General features: G+C 46.1%; 1 protein-coding gene across 9 annotated transcripts in view; it reads right to left on the bottom strand.

Annotated features, from left to right (window-relative positions):
• DGCR2 (DiGeorge syndrome critical region gene 2) overlaps positions 1-27,022 on the bottom strand; it is a 107,393-nt gene extending 80,371 nt beyond the window's left edge. For 2 of the 9 annotated variants that reach the window (XM_075898228.1, XM_075898225.1), the window contains exons 1-2: positions 26,712-27,019; positions 1,484-1,516 (exon numbers count right to left, since the gene is read on the bottom strand). In XM_075898228.1, the coding sequence (XP_075754343.1) occupies positions 1,484-1,516; positions 26,712-26,790 (112 nt within the window). In that variant the 5' untranslated portion in view covers positions 26,791-27,019. Of the gene's footprint in view, positions 1-1,483; positions 1,517-26,711 lie in introns of all 9 variants that reach the window. The other 7 variants (XM_075898230.1, XM_075898227.1, XM_075898224.1 and 4 more) reach the window with 7 other exon arrangements.
• Between the last annotated feature and the right edge of the window lie 598 nt (positions 27,023-27,620).

Here is a 27,620-nt window from a genome sequence, read left to right on the forward strand (position 1 = left end):
CGGGGCTGGCCAGAAGAGGGGTGGAAAGCAGAGCTGGGGGGGGGGGGGAAGAGAGGACTGGGGGCTGTAGGGCTTGCTAGGAGGATGGGGGGGCCCGAGGAAGGGAAGCAGCACTGGTGGGGGGGTATCCAGGGGACCCTGCGGCTGCTTGCCGCCACGAAGCAAGGGGAAGGGGGGCGTGGCAGTATGTGTCAGCGTTACAGACACTGCGCTACTATATATATATATGACAAGCATCATCACTAGCCACTGCAATGATGGCCGATGTATAAAGGGCCATAACAAATGTTTAGCATACCTGAAGTTATGTAACAAAAAACTATTTCTGAACTGCACTTTCACAATTAAGAAATTGCACTACCGTACTTTGAGATAACTGAAAAATATTATTTTATAGTGAAAATATTTGCACTGAAGAATATAAACTGAGCACTGTACAGTTTGTATTTTGTGTTGTAGCTGAAATAAATATATGGAAATACAGAAAAAATCCATAGTTAATAACATTCAACTGATATTCTACTGTTTAACAGTGCAATTAAAACTGGAATTCATTGCAATTAATTTTTTTAATTGCAATTAATTTTGAATTAATCATGCAAGTTAGCTGTGATTAATTGCTAGACCTAATTTTCACATCAAATTTGCCATGTGCCAGTTGCTGTTTGCCTCAAAAGCATGATATTGTTCTAGCGGAATCCTCTCTCTTATAAGTCGAACAAATAATCACTGTGCCATAACATGAAATTTCATGGATATCTTACATTGTTTTGGATGTATTTCTGATGACATTTGTCCTCAAAAAGACTAAAAAGGGCTAGAAATAGTCCATGAAAACAGTTTCAACAGATATCTTTAGATTAAAGTAATTAATAGGACAGAAAGTTCATGAGTATTTGATTTTCCCTTAATTCTGAGGATGTGGAAAACACAGGAAGCATAAAGTTACACAAAAGATTTGTTCACTGGACAAAGGGACTGTATAAAAAATACTTTTTAAAAATATTTAGCCCCAACAACCCTGCCAAGTAATATATCCTTTTTAATAAGTGGGTTAACTGAGGAAAAGAAAGGCAATATATGTTGCCCAAGTCAGCAACAGCTGGAAACAAAACCAGTTCTCCACACACTACAAAACCATATGTCTAATCAATCAGCACTGTGACTTTACAGTTCATCAGTATATTCCTAAGTAGAACAAATTGCCCTACAGACAATGTTAAGTGCTTATCAGCAGTGGCAGTATATTTTCTGGAATAGCAACAGCTTATCAATAGCTGTGAGATAACCAATGGGGTAAACATGAGGGGTGAGATAAACAAGAAATGGTGAAAAAATGTAACTGAAGTATTGATTTAAAGGACCAATAATGATAGCAGTGACATTTTAAAGTAATTTATTAAAGGAAAAAATGGAACCCAATATTAAACTTCAAAACCCTAAAGAGTCCAAGAGGCGGCACCTGTCCAGATGTAACACTCACCTGAAAGAAGTCTTGCCAGAGCTAGTCGTAAACCTGTAATTTGAAATTTGAAAAAAAACTTACAAAACAGTTGAAAACATAATTGATCAAACACCAGAAATGAAGTATAAAACGGTCAGTAAGTTTAAACAATATAGTTTACACAAGATGGCAGAAAATGTATATCTTTTAACCAACAACTACTATTTCTCAAGTAAATGACACATCACTGAAAATGTAGAATCCAGTGTACGTAATCCAATCACAAGCATCTCATGTCTCTGAAATCTGTCTTTATGTGAGAAGAAAGAACCTGTAGCAGGAACTGATCCACAGTTTAACGTTAGCAACTTCTTTGAATTCATGGACAATAAAAAGAGCATTTTTTAATCCAAAACATGGTAGTTTCAAATTTCATACAGTAAATGAATCCCTTTACTCAGTTGCAAACAGTATACTGAGCCCCAACAGGCCTTCTGTATCATTTGATTTTGACCCATCTGCACTTTTTCTCTGTATTATTATTATTTCTAGACAGAAACCTAAAGCCTGAACAATTCTAAAGAATGCACAGGCTGAGCTAACCAGTGAGTTACTTTAACATCCCAAAGCAAATAACCTGTATTTTCCGTTTTAGTTCACATGTATTTTAAGCAAGAACATGGGCTACTCATTAGTGAACAAATACTTAACTCCAGCTCAGCTTCCCCACTCCCAGCCCTTCACTGTTCAGTGCTGTGGGGAACCGCTATAGAAGAATGCTTGCTTAAAAATAGCTTGATTTCAGAAAACGGTAAATATCCACTCCCATGGCTTACAGGATCAGTCTGCCAGTCCATCAAGGGAATGTATCCTTTCTAATGTTGCAATATTTTCAGAGTGGATTTGATTTAAATCAATTACAATTATATTTTAAATCGCTAGTAGGGAAGATTCAATTTAATTATGGTTTTCTACATAAAAGTGTATTCTTGCTGGTTTTCAAAACCATGATACACATTTCACCACAATTCAGATGCAGGTTTCATTTTTTTTAAAGGGTACACACTATACATTTTTAAACAGTGATTTATTTTGAAAACTTTTCACATTAGTTTTACAGCTATAAACAAAAAATGAATGATTGTTTGATTTATTTCATTTGCCAAAGGTAACTGAAACAGATATTTATGAAGCCATTGGAAGGTGGCTTATCTCCAATTCAATAGGTAAATCATTAATAATTGGAGGATTTTCTTGTGCTGTATTAGGAGAACATCACGAGAGAGACATTTAAATTGTTTTATTTAACTAAAACAAGAATATTATACATTCTGGATTTTTTTCTTCAATGGCAAACATAATATTTTAATAAAGCAAGCATATGATTTTTTTAATTTAGTGAAACATTCAAGTATTTTTAAAAACAAGTTTGTTAAAATTATTTTAATTAGAATAGCGTAATTAAATTTAAACAAAAGTTAAACTGATTATGTCATCCAGATCAACATGAGAAACTTAAAATATTGGCTTCTTATTCATTGAATTTTTAAACTTTGCACATTTAGAGAGCAGTAAGGGATTGACTTTGTGTACACAAATTTGCAGAGGGACAGTAGGGTTGAGGTCTATTATTTCTCACCTCTATATAATATTTATTTGAAAACATTTTTGCTGTTAACAAGCAGGTTATCTCTGGAGACAAATCCACAATTTGAGAACTACAAAACTAAGCATCTCTGATGGTATCTTCTAGAGCAGGGGTCACAACCTATGGTTTGCGAGCTAAATATGGCTCACTAGGGAGCCAGTTATGGCTCTTTTGCTGCTGGACCTCAATTCCCTCTTGTTGCCCTCACAATAGAGAGCCCACATTGGTGCTCCAGCATTGTATCCCGCCTCCCCACTGCAAGTTTGGAGTGCAAGTTTCCTGCAGACGGGAAGAGGGGCAAGAAAACCCTGAAACTTCCTGTCAGATACAACTTGCAGGGAAAAAGTGGCATCCCTAGCTGGCAGAACAGCAGCACAGGAATGCGCTTCCTGGAGCAGTGGTCCCCAATCTTTCGTGGCTTCTGGGCGCCCAAGGGCGGGGCCACTCACATGCCAGGCCTCCAGTGGCGGGGCCGCTCACGCGCCACACTTCCAGGGATGGGGCCACGCATGCGCCATGCGCCCGGGGGTGGGGGCTGCCCATGTGCCATGCGCCCAGGGCCAGCACCATGTATATGCCATGCGCCGGGGGGGGCAAGGGAGGCCAGCCCAGAGGTTTCGGCAGGCACACATTGGGGACCACTGTCCTAGAGGCTTTTCCTGCTGCTGCTATTGGCCAGAACCTGGCTAATGAGAGCAGCGGGGAGGCAGTGCCTGGGAGCAGAGCATGATGCAAAAACAAGCAGTCCCTTATCCCAAGTCGAGACCCCACACTCCCAGGGCCTTCACTGACTTCCCTGCCAAGACTTCACATTCTTAGCCCCCTCACTCATTCCCTCTGCTGAAACCTGGCATCCCCAGCCCCCCTTGCTCACACCCTCCGCTAATGCCCCGCATCCCCAGCCCCCTTGCTCATGCTCTCTGCTGAGACCCTGCAATTCATTATCCATTTTTAAAGCCTCTTTCAAAATCACGTGCCCTCTGGAGCAATCTGCTACAGAAATGAACAGTCTGGAAGAGTATCTGAAGTCCTTTGTTCTATCTAAGTAAAAAGCAATCTCCCATCGAACAAAGAGTGGAGTTGCACTGATTAACGTCAGGATGAGGCTTTTGGTGGAAAACAGTAAGTATATAGGTTCACTGAGGTGGAATTATGAAACTATCTTTGGAAGAAATTTCAGATGTGGTCTTAACACAACTTTTTGTTTGTAGGCGATAAATGGTGGATCCACCATGAGCACTGCCAACTCGCTGACCCTTCTGGATGTCATGATTGCGAGCAAGAAAACAACATTAATGGAAAGATGCCACAAGGAGAACATTGCCATCAATCCAAACAGAGAGCAGTTCAAGGGTGTTAAGGAAAAGGTTGAGATCCCAACATGACACTACTGGCCTTATTAGGAGAAAGATATTATTGAGACCCTTTAAAAATGTCTTAATGGTCAGGTGTGAAAAAGTGTGACTGTATGATACGATGCTCACTAGAAATAGCTACTAAGTGGACCTTTACTGATGAATTTGAAAGATTCTGTTTCTTTAATAAAATGAGGTACTCCAAGACCATCATCAGCTGCGTTGAACGAGCCTGAAGTGCTTTCTGGGTGGCCCACCTAAAGAAACAGTGCATTTCTGCAAATAGGACTTTCCTGAACTCTCTATGATACAGTTCATGATTAGAGTATGAACTGCTTCCAAACAGGGGAGGTCCTGTGTAATCACCCTTGGAGGAGCCAGGCCTTGAGATGGAGCCTGCAGACATCAGGATGAAGAATGCAACTCTAGTCCGGAGATAGCATGTCTGGCCATCGTGGAAGAGGAATAGGAGGAGCAACTGATAATTGGGACAGGTAAGGAAATCAGGTCTGTCTGTGCCATGCGTGTGCTATCATGATTACTTTGGTCCTGTCCTGTTTTATTTTTTGTATGACTTTGCTGAGGAGGTGAAGGGGCAGGAACGCATATGTATAGTAGATTGTGAGACCCGCTGATCATCATGCCATCTCCCATGGAACTCTTGCCCCGTCTCACTCTGGAGCAATTCCTGGGACATTTGGTGTTGTGGGATGCGGCAAATAAGTCTATTTCTGTAAAGCCCCACTTCTGGAAGATAGTACATACAGCATGAGGATGTATATTCCAGTCATATTTTTGATTAAATATACGTCTCAATTGGTCCGAAGTGACATTTTGCTTGTCTGGGAGATACACTGCTGATATAGCGATCTGACGGTGAATGCATAACTGCCACAACACGGGAGTTTCCTTGCAGAGATGGTATGAGCCGGCCCCACCTTGCCAATTTACGTAAAACATGCAAGCAGCATTGTCTGTGAGTATTCTCATTGACTTGCCCTGAATTAAGGGAAGAAGATTCTCACATACACTTCTTATTGTGTGAAGTTCTAGGATGTTGATGTACAGGCCTGATTTTGGAGGTGACCTTCTTCCCTGGGTGCTGTAGGCATTGGTGTGTGCACCCCAGCACTCTAGGGAAGGATTTGTAGTTATGTATATGGACAGGGTTGAAAAGGGACGCCGAAGCAGAGATTGTTGGCCTGCAACCACCACCTAAGGAATTCCCTGACCTTGTTTGTGGGATTCAGCAGTTTGTATAAAATGGTGCTTGTGAGGCCGAAAGCATGTATGAAGCCATGCCTGCAGGCATCACAAGTATAGCCCGGCGTGCGGGACTACATATATTGTCATGTAGACATATGACATAGGTTTCAGGCACTGTGACAGATATTGTAGGGCTGTCCTTACTGTCTTTACTAGTGTGGCCAACGCGTGGAACTTTTGTATTGGTAGTCACGCCTGCTCTTGTACCCAATCTAATGTGGGACCTATGAACTCCAACTCCTGAGACGGGGCAAGATGCGACTTTGTGTGTTTATCTGAAGGCCCAGAGTGCCAAACAGTTGAAGTGTCCCTGTGATGTACTGCATGGCATTTTGTTCTGTAGGAGCTACTACCAGGCAGTCGTTTAGGTAAAGGGAAATTACTATTCCTGATTTTCTTACATGAGCCACTGCCACAATGAGGATCTTGGAGAAAACACTGGTGCTGAGGACAGGCCAAGGGGAGGACTCAGTTTTGATAGTGTTGATCTTTTAGAGTAAACCTGAGGAATTTTCTATGTGAAGGCCAAATTGCTATGTGGAAATATGCATCCTGCCGGTTGAGGGACAACATCCAGTTTCCTTTTTCCAGGATTGTAATTATCTTTCCTAGAGTTACCATGGTGAATCACTGCCTTTTAAAGTACTTATTCAGCCTGCACAAGTCCAGGATAGGTCTCCAACCTCTGGATTTTTTTTGGAGCGAGAATAAAAGCTCTTTCCCCTATAAAATGGTGGTATAAGTTTTATTGCCCCTCTCAGGAATCATTTGTGAATCTTCTGTTGAGACTTGTGAGAAGGGTCCCTGAAGAAGGCCAAAAGAAGGGGGTTGGGTAGAGGAAAAGTACGGAAGGGAATCATGAGTCCTTTTGCTATAACTTCTAAGCCCCATAAGTCTGTTGTGATCCTGGACCATGCATGGTAGAAAAGCTGAAGGCTGAATAGGTACTGACTGGCTGGTAGAAACAATGTTGAACCCCCTACCAGATGTTCAAAACATCTGCCTGTCATTGGAGGACTGGGATGTTCTGGGTTGCTCTTGAGGTTATCTATGCTTCTGTTGTCTCTGCCGATGTCTAAGGTCATAACTTCTCTAGGAGGAATATGACAATGATGCCCTGCCTTGGGGCATGTAAAGGCAGTTCAATTTCTTTTTGGGCTGAGGGACATACATGCCCAAAGTATGGAGTGTAACAAATGCACTGAAGCATCTGAGGTTGCAGAAAAAAAAGCTTGTCTCTCAAAGGTAAGTCCTTCATCATGTTCTGCACCTCCTTAGGGAATCCATAGAGGTGCAGCCAGGAGACTTGACTCATGACAGCTGATGTGGCCAAAGACCCTGAGACAGTGTCAACTGCATCCAGCGACACCTGCAGTGCTGTGTTTGCAATAAGGACCCCTTTGTCTATGTTGGAACTGAATGAAGATTTATAGTCCTTAGGCAGCTGTTCAATAAAGGTGTTGATTTTTTCAAAACAATGGTATTTTGCTAACAATGCTGAACGATTCACTATTCTGATCTACAGGGATGCTGAGGAGTATGATTGTCAATGTCCAGTCTCTTCCATTCCTTGTCATAGGGAGTAGAGTTATATCGGGTCTGCTTGCCCCAGTGAGGGCTACATCCACCATGAGCGAGTTTGGTGCTGGGTGCATGAACAAAAATTCAGCCCCGTTAGCAGGAACACAATACTTCCTGTCATCTCATTTTGACATTGGGGAAATGAAGGCTGGTGTTTGCCACAAAATTTTTGCAGGATCCAGTATGGCCTCGACTGACAAGGCTATTTTAGATGATGGCAAAGCTTGTCATTTATCAGTCAACTTGTGTTAAACCTTTGGAACTCCAACTAAGACGACGTAGAGGGAATCAATCACTCTTGTATAGGTCTTGAAAAGACCTGAAGTCATTGCCCACCACTGGCAGGGGAGGCATTATCAACTCATAGGAAGAAGATGATGAAATGTGTGAAGGAGGCAATGTGTCTTCCTCCTGTGTCCTCCAGATCACCTCTCTCTTCCTGTGTGATGTCAAATAGTTTGGGGACCACTGCTTGAGGTCTTGCTAACACTGTCAATTACAGTGCTGGTACCCACCATTGTGAGAGTGGGATGGGAGGGAACCATGGAAATGGTTGCCACATCTGGGGTTGGCTCTGCTGTTGCTGCAGCTGAGAGGATAGCTTCGGAGATGAATGTCGTGGGGAGAAGGAAATTTCTTCCTCATCCTCACTGTCACTAAAAAGAGGAGGGGGCCAAACCTGATGGTGTAGTGAGTCTGCCTGGGCCCTCTAATGTAGGTGTAGCTTTGGTAACAAATAACGGTGTGCCCAGTACCAACACAACTGACAGCTCTTGATGAGTGATAAGTAGCCCTGGTGGAGGAAAGACCAATGCATCCCCATTGCTTCGATGTGGTTGATAATGGAGAAACTTCAGTATGTGGTGCTCATACCAACTGTGCCAGTATCTGTACTGGCAGTTCTAGTCAGCCCTTAGCTATGGTCTGATGCAGTGGTTTGGATACCGACTACATCAGTACCAATGCTGTTGGTACCAATGGCACAGGGCCATCTTCTTCAGCTTCGGTACTGAGACAGAGCATATATCTATAGAGGACACTGCCCCACGGGGTTTGTCCATACTGGCATCCCTGGTGCCTGCACATCTCCACAAGCCTGTACCCTGGATGCCAAGGAAAGCTTTTGCTGAGGGGATAAACCCAGGCCTAGGCAAAATACAGCCTGCAGGCTGGATCCGTCCCACAGAACCACTGGATCCAGCCCACAGAAGCAGCAGGGAGCCCCAGGCAGGCTCCCCTGCTTGCCCCGCAGCCCTGAGCAGAAACGTGGTTGCCAGGCTTCCTTTCAAAAAACTGGTTGGGGGGGGAGGGGGAGTTCAGGAGCTACCCTGCCCACAGCATAATCCCATTAGCTGGTTACTGGCCAGAAATTAGCCAATGGGTGCTGCTTGTTTGAACAACAGGCATCCAAGAACCACCACACCCCCTCTCCTCAGCTCAATTATTCACTGAAGCACATGGACAAGCAAACAGGCAGACTAGCTGCTGGAAAACGTTTTAAGCTCTGCAAGTCTTAGCTCTGCAGACAGGCAGGCAGGTTTGGCTGCTGGCTGGAAAGTCTCCTGGCCACAGCCTGCTTTGGCACTCCAGCTCCTCCCTGCCCCAAACCTCTGCCCACCCCAACTCAACATACCCAAACCCTGTGTCCCCTTCTTGCACCCATATCCCCTCCTGGCACCTCAATCCCCTACACTAGCTCACAATCCCCTTCTACTCTAAGTCAATTCCCAAACCCTGCACTCCAGTCCCCTGCCCTAAGTCACAACCGCCTTCTTCACCCAAACACTCTCTCAGACTCCAGTCTCCCTCCTGCAGTCCAATCCCTTACCACAAGCTCCTTCTGCACCCGACCTCCATTCCAGATCCCACATCTCCTCCATTAATATCATAGACTGGTGCAGCCCTCAATCACTTCCAAAATCTTGGACTGGCCCCCAGTCAAATATTATTGCCCACTCCTGAGAACTTCTTGGGACGTGCACTTCCTCTTAGCCATTTTCTTGGCTGGAGGCTTGCTCAGTGCAGATGATCCTTGGTCAGAAGCCACTGTCGGTGAGGTAGAGGTTGGAGAGGCCTGAGATACTCTGCTTTCTCCACTGTGAAGAGTTTTAACTCAGCTCTCTCACTTACAGATATCTCAAAGAGAGCTTCTTACAGTGATGGAAGTTTTTTGGAGAATGAGTCTGTACCAGACAATGAATACAGTGGGCATGCCTATCAGAGATGGGGACAGACATTCTGCATATCAGGAATCCTTTAAATCATGGGGAGCCTGGCATGACTACTCTATTCCTAATAACTATAAAAAAATCATCAATAATATTACATTGTACATTTTCAATCACACAAACTGGCATTCTTATATGGCTGTTTGCTGGCCATTTGTTCTGAATTTTGATGTAGTTCGGCTCTTTGCTTTGAAAAAGTTGGCAACCCTTGTTCTAAACCGGGGTGGACAATAATTTTTGCCCAGGGGCCACTTCAAAAATTTTTGAAGTAGCCCCAGGCCACCACAGAAGGGGTGTGGCCTAAACAGGAAGGGTGGGGTCTAAATGGGAAGAGGCAGGGCTACCCTGTCCCAGACCATGATTGGTCTGGGGGTGGAGAAGCCCCTTTGCCCCCCTTCCTACTAGACACCCATGCCCTAGAAGAGTACACTTGGCACGCTCCCCCACCTTCGGGCCAATCAGGGTCTGGGGGTGGGAGAGCGTGAGAAGCCTCATCCCACCCTTCGAGGAGCACGTGGCACTTTGAAGTGCCGTGAGATCCTCTCAGGGCGGGGGCAAAGCAAAGAAAGCTGCATGCAGCTCCCCTGGAGCTGAGTGGCCTGGGGGCAGGGGAGTGCCCAAAGCCTTCTCCGCTCTCCCCCTGCCCTGCGAGCAACATGCAGTGCTTCAAAGCGCCGCATGCTCCTGACAGGGCAGGAGGAGGCATCATGCGCTCCCCCTCCCCCAGGCTCACTACGTCCAGGACCTATCCCAGCAGCAACTCTGCATTTTAAGAGTATTAGGAGCCAGGCAGGCAGCCAGCTTGGTTCAGTCCCAATTAGTGCTGGGTTTGGGAGCTCAGACCCTCCCTCCACCCATGGAGAGGAGCTGCTACCAACTCACAGGCTGACAGGCAGCTGGCCCATGAGGGGAGTTGGTTTTTAAATTGGGTCCTCTCATGGACCAACTCATGCCTGGCACCCTGTGCTGTTACCTCAGATATAATTCTATAGTCTCTGGGGGCGGTGCCAGCAGCCAGTGGCAGGGGGCTCCACTCCCAGGGAGCTCCCTGCCACTCTGCACTGCTGCCTCAGATACTGATAAACTTATACAGAGGCAGCAGTGCAGAGTGGCAGGGGGCTCCCTGGGAGTGGAGCCCCCTGCCACTGGCTGCTGGGAAGGTGCTCCCAACAAGCAGGGCCAGAGCACAATGGCTGCTGGCCACGCCCTCAGGGACTACAGAATAGTCAAGTAACCCATAAAATTCATGATGTTACTCAACTATTCAATTAACTGATATCTAAAATCCCTAGATTTGGTGAACCATGCCTCCAATAAAAATAGAGGCCTCATGACTCAAAAGGTATAGGTGACAAATAGATGATTTAGTTTCAAAACCTTATACAATTTAAAAGTTTGCGTCATACTGAAATCTAGCATACTAAATTACCAGCTCAGGGAAAAAAAGAGCTTAAAGCATTACTGCTTTTAAGGGAGAGATGAAACATTCATCACTCTGGTCTGAAGATTTCAGCTGGCTGTCAACAGAAAGTCTGCAGGTGCTTTGGCCCAGTATCAGAATAACATTTAAGAACATGGTTAACTTCAAATCTATTATTAGGTCCCATTAACATCAATAGGACCAAAGTATCTGCTTACACAAATATTTATCTGCTTACACAAATATTTATCTTAGTCAACAATTTAGCTAAGGATTGTATATTAATACAATATTAGTCAATAGGGTGCCTCCTAAAAGCGCTGCAAGGACCACAGGGCCAGTGAAGCAGTCTCCCACTGGCTCCGTGCCTCCCCTTGGCATTTCAAAGAGGCTGTGCTGCATGGAGCCCTGGGTCAGCTGAGGACTTCCCCACAGCCTCCAAATGACATTTCAAAGTGGCAGCACCACACGGCATTGCCATTTTGAAGTACTCCCTCCTCTTTCCTCCCCTTGCTGCCTCTTTCTGACAGAAACAGTGGGAGGGAGGGGTGAGTGACTAGTTGACCAGCCTGTCCACTATCTGATAAGCATTTGTTTATTGGATAATCCACTAGTTGTTTACGTCCCTGATGTATACACCTTATTTACAGAAGTTTAAAAGAAAGCACCATGCATAAAAAAGTGGTAATTTATTTCTATGTGTGTTCTGCATATGACCTAATACAGTGGTCAATACACCCAAGATCATTTTTTAAATCTCCGAACAGGCGAAGACCTACCGCTCCGCCCCTTTCTTGAAGCCCCGCCCTCTCTATTCTCCTCCTGTCCATCATTTGCTATCCCCAGCCCTTACTTACACACTCTGATAAACAGTTTATTTTTAAATTATGCGATGTATAAAATTAAAATCACGTGTTTATAGCTATGAAATAAATGGTCTGTTTTTTATTCATGCTATTTAAATCTAAAATGAAGCATTTATAATTATTTATTTTGTGGGGACAGAGTTCTGCGGCTGGGGACAGGGGAGAGGGAACAGAGAGCTGGGAGGGCAGAGGACAGGGTTCTGCAGCAGGGGACAGAGTGCCAGTGGGGACAGGAATAGGGACAGAGTTCTGTGGCTGGGGACAAGGGAGTGGGGACAGAGTTCAGGAAGTGGGGACAGGGGAGTGGGGACAGATTTCAGTGGCTGGGGACAGGAAAGTGGGGACAGAGTTTGGAGAGTGGGGACAGAGTTCTGTGGCTGGGGAGTGGGGTGCCAGTGGAGGCAGAGAGTCCCCTGTATCTGCCTCCTCCCAGGATTCCCCCACCCCCAGAGGGAAACCAGCACGTGCCTGCCCCGGGGCCGACCCACCCGCGGTGCAGGGAAGCCCCGCGTGCGCCTGCCCCGGGGCCAACCCCGCGCAGGGAAGCCCCCCGCGTTCACGCCACGCCTGCCCCGGGGCCAACCCCCCCGGCGCAGGAAAACCCCGCGCGCACCTGCCACAGGGCCGACCCTCCCAGCACTGGGAAACCCAGCGCGAGCGTCTCCCCCGGGGCTGACTCACCCCTCCCGTGCAGTGCAGGGAGCCGATGCTCCCTCCCGCAGTACACCCGGAAGAGCAACTAGCGCTACTTCTGGAATCGCCGAAGTGGCGCTAAGCTGTGGGACTTCTGTCCATCCCCAGGAAGCCTACACTACCTTCATTTTCACTGGAAGTAGGTAGTGGGGCTTCTCGGGGGTAGGAGGGAAATGGGGGCAGAGCAGAAAGGACGCCTCGCGATCGACTGGTCGAGGCCTCGCGATCGACCAGTCAATTGCAATCGACCTGTTGGTGACCATAGACCTAATACATACATTTGGAAAGAAGACTAATCATTTTACTGATAACCTGTCACAGTTAAATGACACAAAAATCCTTAAAATGCATTTGATCGATCCAATATGATGTCAGCGATACAATAAGTTTTCTGTGTTTAAAGTTACCTGCTTTTGGGAGGAGAGGAAAACTTTCTGGCACAACGGAACAGATTAAGAACATGGAAAACGGAAATAAGCTTTCTTGCTTTTATCAGTTTTAATTAGATCTCCAATTCTGACAAAGCTTCTTGGGGCAGGAACTGTGTCTGTGCGATATACAACAATCAAACTATCAGCACATAGGTTTCATGTTTTGTTTCATGATTATTTATCTTAAATGATCACTCAAGGCACTATCAAAAATCAGGCGCCTAAATGGAAATAATCTTCTAATGAAGGACATGGAACATTGTATTCAATATGTTTCAGATACCACAGAACAGTCATTTAATATAGGAGGTTGTCAAATAAGAACATCTTCATGAACATATCTATCTACTTTAAGTTCATCTTTAATTTTGGATCAAGGGTGCTTCACAGTACAAAGTCCCTGTTCAAAAAACTAGTCTACAAAAAAGATGCTAAAACGAAGTCACAACTCAATGGGATTTCCTCTTATCTATAGGCCTTAAAGAGATATCACAGGAAAAACAAGAAAAGGGCAAATACAGAAATCATCTATAAAAAGGGACATAAGGAAAATGAAGCGAATTACAGGCCAGTTAGCTTAATTTCTGTACCATGAAAGATAATGGAGCAAATAATTAAGGAATCAATTTGCAAATATCCGGAAGTTAATAAGGTGATAAGTAACTGTCAGCATGGATCTGTAAAGAACAAATCCTGTCAAACCAACCTAACAGCTTTCTTTGACAGAGCAACAAGCTTTGTGGTTAAGGAAGGAGTAAATGTGATATATCTAGATTTAGTAACACTTTCGATACAACAACAACAAAAGCAGTCATGTAGCACTTTAAAGACTAACAAGATGGTTTATTAGGCGATACACTTTCCTGGGGCAGAACCACTTCTTCAGATCATATTCTGAAAGTGAATTAGCATGACCATTATATAACAGAGGGATACAATGAAGAAGTAAACAAATTATACAGCTACAGAAATTATCAGCTACAGAAGGTGGGGCAAGGGGATAAGGAAGAAACAAGGAAGAATTGTTTATTGTAAGTGTCAATTAGGTGGCTAATCTGGAGTTACTACGAATATCAAAAAGGTCTTTGTAATGTGTAAGATAATTATCTAAATTAAGACCCATTCACAACTGTCGAATTTTAGCATAAATAAAAGTTCTGAAGTCTCCCTCTATAATCTGGTGTTAAAGTCTCTTTGAAGTAAAATAGTGATAGAAATGTAGCCGTGTTAGTCTGGGGTAGCTGAAGCAAAATGCAGGACAATGTAGCACTTTAAAGACTAACAAGATGGTTTATTAGATGAGCTAGTGGGTCTGGCCCACGAAAGCTCATCATCTAATAAACCATCTTGTTAGTCTTTAAAGTGCTTCTTTGAAGTAAGACACATATTGTTAGGTCTTTAAGGGAATGGCCAGTTTGATTAAAATGTTGGCTAACGTTTTGGTTTCTCTGTGTGGAGATGTCTGATTTGTGAACATTGATTCTCTGATGAAGTGACGAACCAGTTTGTCCAATATACATCGCAGCATATATCACATTGCTGAACGTACAGAAATATGAGCCCTTGATCGCATAACTGACATGGTTAGGTACAGTGATGGAGAGACGAGGTTGGGGGAGGGGGTTTCCAGTGAATGCTAGGCTCAGGTTTGGAGTGGGGTGGGGTGGGGAAGGGAAAAGGTGTGCATGAGTGTTATGATGCTGCAGCCACATGGGGGCTTGGCCCCAACTGCGGGCTTGTTGGCCAGGCTTCATTTTAAATAAAATATGTCTCAAAATGTTTCAGCATTGTCTTTATTTATGAGAGGGGCAGGGAACCTGTTTTGAGTCAGGGGTCACTGACCCACAGAAAAGTCAATCCGGGCCACACAAGTGAGATGATTAAAAAAAACAACCCCTCCAAAAAACCCAAAGCCTCACTAATGTTGCCCCAACTGAGACACCTCAATCCCCTGGCACTCCAGCCCCAGGCCAAATTAACTCTTCTGGGGTTTCAGGGTTAGTGGAATTTGTGGGCTCCTCTACAGTCTGAGGTAGGACTAAAAATGAGAAATCCAGTGTGCGGGACAGGGCTGCCAGTGAGTGGGATAGGGATGGAGGTACAGAATCTGAATGGAAAATAGGGTACAGGAGCAAGCTAAAGGTAGATGTCTGGCCAGGAGGGAAGGGGCTGAAGCAAGGTACTCATGGGGGTCTGGCCAGGGGAAAGGGGCAAGGTGCTGGTGGTATTTAGGCAGGATACAAGGAGTCTGGCCCTGGGGGCAGGTGCTGGTGGGGGGGGGGGTGTCCAGCCAGGGAGCGGGGTGCTGGTGGGGGCTGAGGCAGGGTGCTAAGGCAGGGGGCTGGTGCAGGGTACTCATGGGGGTCTGGGTGGGGGGAGGGGACAGGGACAGCTCAGGCCTGCACTTGGGGATCCTGCAGCTGCTTGCCAGGTCCAGGAAGTGCATGGGCTGCTCCCCCTTTCCCCAAACAACTGGTGTGGTACCTGAAATGTCAGTCCATCATGTGCTGGGGGCTTCCTTCCCTCTGCTGCCTTACTGGGGGCAGAGGGAGTAGGAGTCCTGGGACTGTGCCAGCTCCAACTGCTCAGATAGCGCATGCTGTCATGGGGAGCAGGGTGCACACTGCCTGAGCAGTTGAAGCTGGCACAGTCCTGGGACTCCAACCCTGTCACCTCCTCCCCCCACCCCCCGCTGCTCAGGAAGAAGCAGAGGGAAGGAAGTCCCCGGCTCACAATGAATCCTCCATTTCAGATACCATGCTGGCTGTTTGCACAGGGTGGGGAAGAGCAGCCTGAGCACTTCCTAGACCTGGCATGCAGCTGAAGAACTCCCCCCCACCCCACAGGAAGCTCGCGATACCTCCATTGTCACTGGAGGTAGCATCAGCACTGGGTTCTTTTTGGGCATGGGGGAGAGTGAGGGGGACTCCCCGAAAGCCTTGTGATCAACTGGTCAAGCCCCCGGGCTTGACCAGTCGATCACGATTGACAGGTTGGTGGCCACGGTGCTAATACATATCCCAGACTAGGAAAAAATTAGGTAGTATTACCTAATATTCTACCTAACACATTCAAAAATCCTTACATTCAACCAGCTAAGCAGATGTTAGCAGCAATACTGTTAGCCAGTATGTCTTAGCTAAGATAGTCTAACACATGCCCTTTATTTTTGACTAGACAAGGCATACTCAGATCAGAAGAAATCCAAAACCTAAGAAAAACAAATCAATATTACACACATGAATAAATGCCAAACACAAGAGACTGATGAACTATACTGACTCAATGCCAACAGATTCTTTTCCTATCCATCTGCCTAACACATTACACAAAAACCTCCAGTCCCATAAAAATTCCTCAAGAATAGGAGTATCTTCGACTAAGACCTGAAAGTCCAGGTTTTGGTAGAACAAGAAGTGAATTACAGAGTTAAGCATCTGTTATTATGAGCATTCACCTGTAGCTCTTTCCAATTTAAATTGAAGATCCACTAACTCTTATTTTTGGCAAACTTTTCAGACCAAAGCAGCAAACTACATCAAAATTCAGAACATCTGGTCAACAAAGAGCCAGTGTAAGAATGCTCATTTGCATGACTGAAAACATACAACTTAATATTATCAATAAGTGACATGAAGATTAATAATAGTATAAATGAAACATTGTATTTACTGCCTATTTAATTGGGATGTAGACTATGGATGGGGTGTAGGAGTCAGGGTCAGGGTGTATGAGGGATTCAGGTCAGGGGGTTGGGATGTGTGGGAGGTACAGTAGGAAGGACAGGGCATTGATGGTGGGAAAAGAGTATGTGGGGAACCTGATTACCTTTCCTGGCCAGGGCTGGGCTGCTGCACCTGGGTTGGATGAGGGGCTAGGCCAGGACTACTGCAGCCAGATTGTGGCTTCCCCTCCAACCCATGCTGCAGCAGCAGGAGGGTCATCACCAGCCCTTCTTATGGCCAGATGGGGGTCAGACCAAGGGCCTGCCCAAGGATCAGGGACAGAATGCTGTGGCCAGATGGGGCATGGGACACAGAGCCTTGTTGGCTAGTCTTCATTTTAAATAAAGTAAAATACTATGTCCAACGCAAAAGATTTCAACAAGATCTTTATGGCAGGCGTGGGGAAACCTTTTTTGGATCAGGGGCCAATGACCCACAGAAAAATCAGTTGGGGACAACACAAATGAAAGGGAAAAAAAATCCTCTCCAAAAAAGCCCAGTCATCACTTAGGTGGCTCCCAACCGAAACATCTCACTCCCCTGGTGCTGCAGACTCATCACATGGGAATGGCCAGGGAAGACTGAGATTCAAAGCTTCGGGCCAGATTAACTCTTCTGGGCTTCTAGAGTTAGTGGATTTTATATGCCCCCTAGGCTCTGTGGTGGACCCAAAATGAGGGTTCAGTATGCAGGACAGAGCTGCCAGTCAGTGGGATAGGATTGGACGTGAAGGATCTTGGCAGGAGGAGGGGTGCAGAAAGGGTTGAGGGTATGAGGTCTGGATGGGAGATAGGGTGGAGGAGCAGGCTGGGAATAGGTTGTCTGGCCAAGGGTAATGGGCAGGAGCAAGGAAGGTGCAGGAGCAGCCTGGGCAAGCGTGTCTGGCCAGGGAGAAGATGCAAGAGCAGGCTAGGGCATGAAGGGAAGGAGAAGCACTTATTTCCTTTTCTGCAGCTCCCAACATGGTAGCCAGGCACTGACACCTGCTGCTACCATTGGCCAGATGGGAACAGCGGGTAAAGCCTCCAGGAATCACATTCCTGCACTGCTGTTCTCCCATCTGAGGGAGGGGAAAGACAAGTGGCAGCAAGCACAGCCGTTTTCTCCCCATAAGACAAGATCCAGCAAGGAGGCTTGGGGCTTTCTGTCCTCTTCACTCTGCCTCCGGCTTCCTGGAGTCAGACGCTGATCAGTTTTAGCAGCGGCTGAATCAGGACGCCTGGGGCAGAGCAGCTGGAGGGCAACTCTGCCCCAGGCGTCCCCAAGAGCAGCTGGGGTGCTGCCGGGTTGGTCTCACCACGCCAAGGGTTGGCGCTACCGGAAACTGACCAGAAGCGGCTGAATCAGGGACGCCTGGGGCAGAGCCGGATTATCAGAAGGGGGGGCTATGAGAGGTCTAGGGTGGCATCCCCCCCACCCCAGACCCCTCATAGCCCCCCCTTCCGATAGTCCGGCAAATCTGATAATCCGGCACCCCCTGGGTCCTAAAGGTGCCGGATTATCGGATGTTTACTGTAGCTGGTAACAGAACGGTTAGAATAGTTGAGTAACCCCATGAATTTTTATTGATTACTCAACTACAGTAAAATCTTGAGTACAATACGCACATATGTATAGTGCGCACCCTGAGTTTAGACTCTTAAAATCATGAAAAAACAAATTCCTAAGTATAATTCGCACCCATTATACAGGAGAATGGGAAGAAAGGAAACCTGCTCCCCGCCCAGCTGCCGTACGCCTAGCTCGCGATTGCCGGGGTAGCCTCCCCCACCCAACTGCCGGCACGCCGAGCTTGCACCTGCCGGGGCAGCACTTACAACCATTTGTGTAAGTGCGGACCTACCCCTCCCCCGCCCCATGGCTGTGCATTTAAAGTGTATTAGAAGCCAGGCTGGCAGGCATTCCAGCACACACCGGCCCCACCCCAGAGGCAACACTGTAGGGTGGCAGGCAGCTGGTCTGCCAGGGGAGCTGGTTTTTAAACTGGCTGGCTGCTGGCCAGCCTGCTAAAAAAATTACTGGCAAGAGGGGTGGGGGACAAAATGTGAGTAGTCTATAGTACTAACCTAAAAGCTTTTTACTTGTTGATTAATTTACTATACTATTACATCCTTAGTCCACAGCAGCCCCACACATGCCTACAGCTCCAGCCCCATCATGCACCAGGTGGGGGCAGGCAAGACTCCAGTTCCAACTACACTGCAATGACCCCAAGCAGTGGTAGGCTGGACCCTAGCTGCGCCCCAGATCCCAGCACCTGGTGGGAGTAGGCAAAACCCTGGTCCCAGCCACACTGCAGCAGTTTAGGCTGGGGCAGACAGGATCCCAGCCCCGGCTATCCCACAGCAGCCCTGCCATGCCTGTCCATAGTCCTGAGACTCCCTCTCCAGCTGCCCTGGCCAACCAACAACTAAACTATACAATTTTAATTGTTTAACCAGTCAATTGTTTTGAATGATATTTGCATCCCTACTTTAAAGTTTTGTATTTGCGTGCAGTCATGTAAAAAAATAATTCTGCATTTATAAGTTGCAGTTCCATGATAAAGAGCTTGCTGTACAATATCTGAATGAAGTGAATTGAAGAGTACTATTTTTCATTTACCGTGCAAATATTTGTAATAAAAAACAAAGTGAGCAGTGTATACTCTTCACTGTAATTGAAATCAGTATATTTTACAATGTAGAAAAACATTACAAATATGTATAATACATTTAAATTGGTGTTTTATTACCATTTAACAGCACGATTAAAACTGATTAATCAAAATTGTTTTTTAATCTTATAATTAATTGCAATTTAAAATGTTTGACAGTCCTAGTAAATGGACTATTCTGATGTTTCATGCTTCGAAGTCCACATGCTCAGCTTTTAAAAATACACAGTAAATAATGCAAGTTAGTGAACAAAGTTCAGAGCAAAAGAAGTTATGCCCTTTGAATATTTCAGCAGTGCCATAAACTTAGGGTGACTAGTTGTCTCAATTTTCAAAAGTCAGTCCCATATTTAAGCCCTCCTGCAGATATCCTTTCTTTTTCTTTAAAATGGGTAAATTTTACTGTATTTTCTCTCTCCTCTCCCATCAGCTCTGGTGGGTCCTCCTGCTGGCTGGATACCTGCTTGCCAGTTACCCACCAGCGGTGGTAGGGGAGCAAGTACAGTGGCTGACAGCCTCCTCCCACTGCCCCATTTCCACCACCACTGGTTACTTGCTGTGGTGGCTGGTTACCAGTAATCTCTGCTGCCCTCTCATTGGCTCTTTACATGCTTCCCTCCTCATAGTCCTCTCCCTGTTGTGTCCCTTCTCCACCACAGCCCCACTGCTCCTCCATATTCTCCCTCCCTGTCGGGGTGGATCCTGCTCCTGGCACTATGTGGAAAACCAGCCCATGGTCAGATCAGTCAGCTGTCCAACAACCTGGCTGGCAGGCTCCTTCCCCATGCTACCTCTGGGTGGGCTGGCAGCAATGAAAAGTTCAAGCCCTTGGTTCGGGTTGCTGGCCAGGAAGAGCCAAGCACTGCAAGTGTCAAAGCCCAGCACAGCGAAGCTTCTCCGCCCCTCAGCCAAGCTCTGGAGTGGTAGAAAGGAAGCCATTTCTAGCCTGTTTGCATCCCAAACCTGCAAGATCTGCAGCAGTGCTCCCACCCCTGGGCAGTGGCTTAGCACCCCCTTCACAGCATGTCCTCACCCTTAGTTCTGCCCCAGGTAGTGTGGGGCTGCTCTGACCCCTAGGAATCCTCACCTGCTCAGCCACCTCTCTGACCAGGTTTGCTGAAGCCCTGTAGTAAGGTTCCCTATTCCCTGGTGCTCAAAGCATCCTTAGGGCTTAACCCCTTCCTGCCCACACTGTAGCCAGGGGACAGGAGGTGACTGGGTTATGTCAATGGCCAACAGCAGCTTGGAGGTATTAGCTGCCTTTCTACAGGCAAGAAGGAACAAGCTATTTCTAGCCACAGGGAAGGAGGAGAGGGGAGAAAAGAGATGATCTCTGCAAAATCAGGGGCCAAGTCAGCTCCCATGCCTTCCCTCTTGCACAGTGCCAAAAAGCTGTTTCTAGCCATGTTCTAACGTGACCCCACACAGAAATCTGGGGAGGAGCACTTAACCTACATGCTCCCTATATATTGCCTGAAGAAGAACATGGTACCAAGTATCAGGAAAGTTGGGTCTGTCCTACTGGGCCCAGCCAGGAACAGAGGTTGGAGACCTCTTGGCAGGATGTGCTGGTTCAGGTTGGTCAACCACCCCAATCAGCATGTGAGAGAGCGTGTGTGCATGCACCACTTTTCTCCATGCGAATCTTAAAGATAAGGTGAATAAAGAGACTAGTTACACAGTATTTGTTTTTAACAGAGGCTCAGTCAACTTGATATTAATTTAAATATTTGTACTGCATAGTTCTGACTGATTGCTATTGAACTCGCTTGAATGCAAGTAATTCTGCCAGGTGTCCCATATTTAGCTTGGTCACCCTACTTCTACCTCAGTTTAAATTTTTTTAAATGTATTCTTATGATCAAAATATAGAATCTCTTTCTTTAAACATCAAAAAAAAGGTATCAAAGGCTTAAATAACAGGTGCCCAATGGCCTTTTGCCTTTGAAAACTTCGCAAGTATCTAAGGACAGACCTAATGTCTAGTGCTTTAGGAAGGTCTGATGAAATCATGGGTGACCACAATAGTCTAACACAGTGGTCTCCAAGATTTTTACACCCAAGATCACTTTTTAAATGACAGACCAAGCCAAGATCTACCACCCCGCTGCTTCCTTGAAGCCCCGCCCTCTCTATTCTCCTCCTCTCCATCACTTGCTATCCCCAATCCTTATACTGCTGCCTTTTTTTTTATTCTTCTGTAGGAAAAGGTTTTTCCAACATTTGGCTTGTCTAGACTGGACCATATGTCAGAAAAAAACACCTTCTTTTAGAAACCCCCTTATTCCTTATGGAAAGAGGAATACAAGGGTGACCAAAAGAGGCTGTTTGCTCTTCCACTAAAAAAACAGAAGAACAAACGCAACCCTGGATGCAGAAGAGTTTTTCTGGGATATCTCCAGAATCCTGAAAAACGTCTGCAGTCTAGTCGGACCCTCACTGGGTTGAGACAGGATGTGTAGTCTCTGGGGTGGGAATGAGGGATTTGGGCGTGGGAAGGGGTGAGCGGTGCAAGCTCTGGGAGGAAATCTGGGTGCAGGAAGAGGTGGAGAAGGGGACGCTGGCTCGGGGAGGGGGGTCCAGGCCAGGCAGTGTTGGGGTATTAAGCAAGCCAGAGGCTTGTGGATGTGAGGGTGCAGGAATTTGGGTTGGGGTATGTGAGGGACTCAGGAGGCAGGGGATTCCAGTGTTTGATAGGCTCAGATCTAGGGTCTGAGGAAGGAGGAATGCAGGAGTGGTTGTGGCCAGATGGGGGATTGGCCCCAATTGGGGGTTTGTTGGCCAGGCTTCGTTTTTAAATAAAATACTATGTTAAACACAAAAAGTTTCTGCATTGTCATTCCTGGCCATGGTGCTCAGCCAGGGTGCACCACCCTCCACATGGGCAGGTGCAGAGGAGAAGTCACCCGATCAGCTGGAGCATGGGGCAGCCTCTTTCAGCTGAAAGCCACAGCCAGCTGGCCAGGGTGTTTCAGCCCTCCCAACCTCCCAGCTCCCACCATTCCACGCAGCTACTCACCTGTGTTGCTGCTCACCTGTGTTGCTGCTCAGTGATTAGCTGCTCCTCAAATGAGGAAATCAGATTTAAATGTACTGCGCAGGTGCGCAGTTCAGAGAAGGATCAAGAGCGACTCTTAAAGCCCCTGAGATCGACCGGTAGATCACGATCTACCGGTTGGTGACCACAGGTCTAACACAAACTAATTTATGGCCAACATAAGAAGACAGAAGAAAAACAACCATGCTATTTGGCTTTGCTCTTAGTAATAATTTGCTAAAAACAAGATACATCAGGTACAAGATGTTGGTTCATTCAAAGCATTTTCTGTAAAGTCATTCTAAAAAGATTACATTTTTGCAAGGGCTTGGAGAAAACAGAGTTTTTGTCTATTTACGCTATAGCAGTGTTTCCTAATTGGTGCAAAGCAAAAGCAAGGGTTCCATGAGAACACGGCACTCCCCTGCCCCCTCTTAAAGTTTGGGTTGAATTGGGTTTTGGTTTTTTTTTTTTTCCTGACAAATTTTACTCTGGCAAGGAGTTCTTTGAAATTCTTTCAAGCTGAAAAGGGTTCCGTGGCCAAATAAAATTGGGAAACACTGTACTATAGCAACAACATAGGTACAAGGCAAGTCTAGAATTAATACAATAGCAGATAGAGCTGCATGATTAGAATGGACTGAGTTACGCAAGCTATACATTCAGCCCAAAATAGGGAAGCCTCAGATTGCTCTTTGGTTGTTTGAAAACAGTCTTATGCTAGCTGCAGCCATCCTTCCTTCCTAAATCAATACGACAGTTGCAGCAACATAAGGGCTTTCAGAAAGTGACAGAAGCAGCATTGTTGGGAAAACTAATGTCCTCAGTGTTCCAAAACCTTTGCTACAGTGCCCCCCGTCCCTGTGAAGGGGGGGGGTCTCTCCCCAGATATTGCATCTCCTATTCTGCTATTGACTTCCCTAAAAACACTGGATCTCCATCACCTTTGATTTTAGAGCAATATGGAGTGAACTTTGTATATATTTGTCACTTAAGTGAGCAAGTCTTTTTCAGCCTGCATTTCTCAAGTCATCAGATCCAATACGAGTGGAATACAGCAAGATTATTTAATCTACTCTGTTACAGTTTAAGTTTTGTTAGTAGCTGGTAATTTGAAGACAAAGTGTAAGGAAAACAAGACTGGCAAAAAGTCTAGACTATATATAGGCAAGCTTTGAAATTCTAGGACTTGGAGAAAAACTTGTGGGAGACACCATGGACAGCTCAATGAAGATTTCTGCCCACACAGCATTAGCATTGAAAGTAAATAGAATGCTTGGGTATATTTAAAATCAGATTAAGAAATTCCACAAACAACAAATGGTACTTTCCATCAGAACACTGTGTTTGATTTTGGTTACCTCATAATTGCAGATCAGAATTCAGAGAGGGGGAAATGGAGACGGTTGTAGGCAGAGGAGAACCTTCATATTATTGCCTTCAGAAGTTAAAATTATTTGACCTGAAGGGGAGACCAGGGGAGTAAAAGTTTGTCTACACAGGGTATGTTCTCACTAGCCTAGCTACCCCAGCCCAAAGTCCCTAAAGTAGACATTCTGCACCAAGGTAAGAAGCAATTTGCAACAGTGAGGCATATCCCAATGAAGTCTGCATCTCCTTACAAAACATGAAGGGCTGACCACTGACAGAGGTATGATGTCACACCAGATGGACCCATGGTCTTAGACAACATGGATCACTGTTTCACTAATTTCTACCAGACTACAATGCACCAACAGTGTTTAGCATCAAATTTCACAAACTGCAAGAGTATGTAGAAAGCCTGAATCTCTATAAAGTATTTGTAACTAGTAATTCTGCTGCCTATTACACTTAGTAAAAAGAATGGATAGAAATGAAATCATTTGTCAGCTAATTTATGTAGTTAGTTTTAAAAGCAGTATTAATTTTCATGCAGAAAACGTCTTAACTAAAACACGTTAATACAAGACTTTTTTATTTTTAATATTGAAAGTATAAGGCCCTATTATACCATAAAACAATTTCATCATGGAAATCCAGTTACAACATGGCATTCCACTATGTTGGTGGGACTGTCTCTACACTGTTCAATTTAGCCATATTTTAACTGTGTTTGGGGAATACTGTCTCATAAGGAAGTCTCCCAAGATCACTGCTTCATAAAACAGTCTGCCAGGAGATCAAAGTTATGATACAAACAAGCAAAACCAAGGAGATTCAAAATTATTACTATAATCTTACACCCGTCTATTTCAGCTCTAAAACGGCCAGCCACAATCAAGAAATGAACTGAATGTAAAAGCAACAGGATCCTGTCTCAAGCTATGCACTGCTACAGCTCCTCTAACGCAGTGTTCCCTGTAATCTGAATGCTTGGGTGGCCACCCAGGAGGGATTCAAATCCTGCCAAGCAGAGCACCCACAGCTGGCAGCATGTATTTCTATGGCTGATGCACATCTGCACATGCCTTGGTACACACAAAACATATTCCATACATGGATATAAACATTGAGAGAGAACACTGCTCTCAAACATTAACATTTTTTAAGAGATGAGAGAGATCTGCTGTGACACTGTTAACCTCTCAGCTTCTGTGTATCTGAAAGTACAATTCATAGTAATAACTTTTCAAATTTCCATATCTTGATTCGCATTCTACAGTCACTTTTAGTTCATGCACATCGTGCTACAGGAGGCACGTGACAAGGATTCATCACTATATCAGGTTGACTAGTTAGATTATTAAGTTCCTCAAATGACCAAATTCCATTTTAAAAAAAGCTACTGACACCAATTTTAATACAACCACTACCCAAACAGAACTGAGATACCAGGACAATGGGATTAAGGAGTCAGAGAGGAAGGAATCCTTTATGTGGTCAAATGAAATTTAGGGACTCAGGTAAGAAAGGAAAGCATGGAAATTTTGAATCATTCTGCAGTAACACATGGAGATCTTTCAACATTAACAATTACACATTTTCTACTGAAGTTTTCAAAGGTTATAAAAATTAACTCCCAATCTCATAAAAACCAGACTGACTAATAAAATATGACTGAAGTTTCACCTTTTTCAGTCATATCTAACATTTTATATTTACTAAAATGATGCGACAACGGCTATATAATTCACATGCACAATTTAATACAGGGAGAGGGCTTCCATCAAGAAACTGAATTTCCATTTCGCTCCGAGGCCCTAAGATGAATGCAAATTGAACTTTTCTCAATTCTTGGCCACATTAGCAATCCACATGCCACACAGACTAGCTTTAACCAGATGTATTCCTCTAAAAATGCAACTTTGACCATGTTCAATTTTCTATCCAAGCTTGCTTATTCTTATTATATTGTAAATGATTTCCAGCATTAAAACAAAGTTTCCCAGTATGTTTTCCTACAGCTACATGCAGCCCCAATACCTTGGACAAAACAAAATGCAATCACATTTTCATAAAAAGGTAGTCTGACTCCCAGCTGCTAAAAAGGTTCCACTACCACATCATCTTAGGTTCGCTCCCCTCATTCCCTTATCCTGAACAGTTCCTGAATGAATTTAGGGGCAAATCAGCTACACAGACTTCCTTGGTGGAAATTCATTAGTCCAACCTATAATCCAGCATTGAAAAGCAGAGTCCTTCTCATCTAAGAGTATATTCTTGAGAGTAACGGGGCACATCCTGTGGCCTCTTAAAAGAGGAACACATTTATTTGGAAAAATAGTCCCGTGGTACCTTATAGACAAACAAATGCTCTGACAAAGTGGGTTTTACCCACACAAGCCCGGATAAATATGGGTAGTCTTAAGATACCACAGAACTCCTCGTATTTGCAAACACAGACTATCAAGGCTACCCCTCCGAGACATTTCTTTGGGCATAAGCTTTCCTAGGCTGGAACGTGGCCATAAAAGCTTATGCCCAAAGTTAGTCTTCAAGGTGCCACAACACTCCAAGTTGTGATTACACACAGGGGTGCACACAGGACTCCTGATAGTGTGTTCCAGCAAAAACTAAAGTGGCTACCTCCCCCCCCCCCCGAAATCTGTGTGCAACGCTACCTCTCCCCCAGCACATTAAAAGGACGACACACACCTCATCCAGCCAGAACGGTGAAAATGGGCGACAGTGAAACCCACCAACACCCCCACGCACACCCCGCTGCTCAGCGCCCCCCCCCCACACACACACACCACCAGGGGAACCCCTCCATGGCCCCCTCCCCCCCCAACACTGCATCGCCACGAGCCTCCCGCCCCGACACTCCCTTCTCCAATTGCAGGCCACCCACTGGCCCCCCTCCCTCAGCCCCACCCCCCCTTGCAGAGCCCCTCACCTGGCGCCCCGCCCCCCGGCCTGGCCCCTCGCGGCCCCCGTACCTGGCCGCAGCGGCTCGGTGATGCTCAGCACCAGGAGGAAGAGGAGGAGGAAGGTGCCGTTGTCCGCTTTGGGCACCATTTATCCTCCGTTCATCCTCCACCATAAATCCGGGGGAGGAAGCGGGAGAAGGAACCGCCGCGTCCGCACCGAGAGCCCCTCCCCGGCTGTGGCGGCAGCCTGCCCTGGCGCCCCGTCCGGCAGGAGGCGGTCGGCGGGAAGGTCAGGAACAGCCTCCGCGCGCCTAGGGCCGTTCGCCTGCCTCAGACTCCACACAAGATGGCGGCTCTCCTCCCCCCTCCTCCCCACAACAAAGACCGGCAGCCAATCAGCGCCGAGGGGCGGGGCTTGGGATGGTAATTTACATAGGTCTGCGTGCTTTGAACAGGGACCTACCACGGGGAGGGGGGACAGCGGCTCTAGCCATTGCTGCCAGCGGGGGGGGGGGGGGGGTCAGAGCTTAGAGCAGGGGGACGGGGAGGTGCAGGAGCTAAGGGGACTGCGGGGGTGAAGCAGAAGGGCAGACACGGTGAGGGACGGGCACAAGGGGTGGAGAGAGGCGGGGCAGGTGGGCAGCGGGAGGTGTTAGGAGAGGGGCTGGAGGAAGGGTGGGTGCAGGGATCAGAGAAGGGGGGACAGATTCCAGGAGGGATGAGGGGACTGAGAGGGGCAGGAGCCAGGACAGTAGAGGCGGGTGAATGTTGGGGGTCAGCTGCAGGCACCAGAAGAGTAGATGCTGCAAAGGGAGGAAGGGAGACATGGCAGCAGAGGAGAAAAGGAAAAGGTTTATTGCTTGGGTGATATGGTGGCAGCATCCAAACACGCGCACACGACCTCAATATTGGTGCTCACCACAAAACTCACTCCACTCATGGATGGAAAATCTTAGAGGGAATACTGCCGTCTACATT

The sequence above is a fragment of the Pelodiscus sinensis genome, chromosome 15, assembly GCF_049634645.1.
Source record: "Pelodiscus sinensis isolate JC-2024 chromosome 15, ASM4963464v1, whole genome shotgun sequence".
NCBI classification, from domain to species: domain Eukaryota; kingdom Metazoa; phylum Chordata; order Testudines; family Trionychidae; genus Pelodiscus; species Pelodiscus sinensis.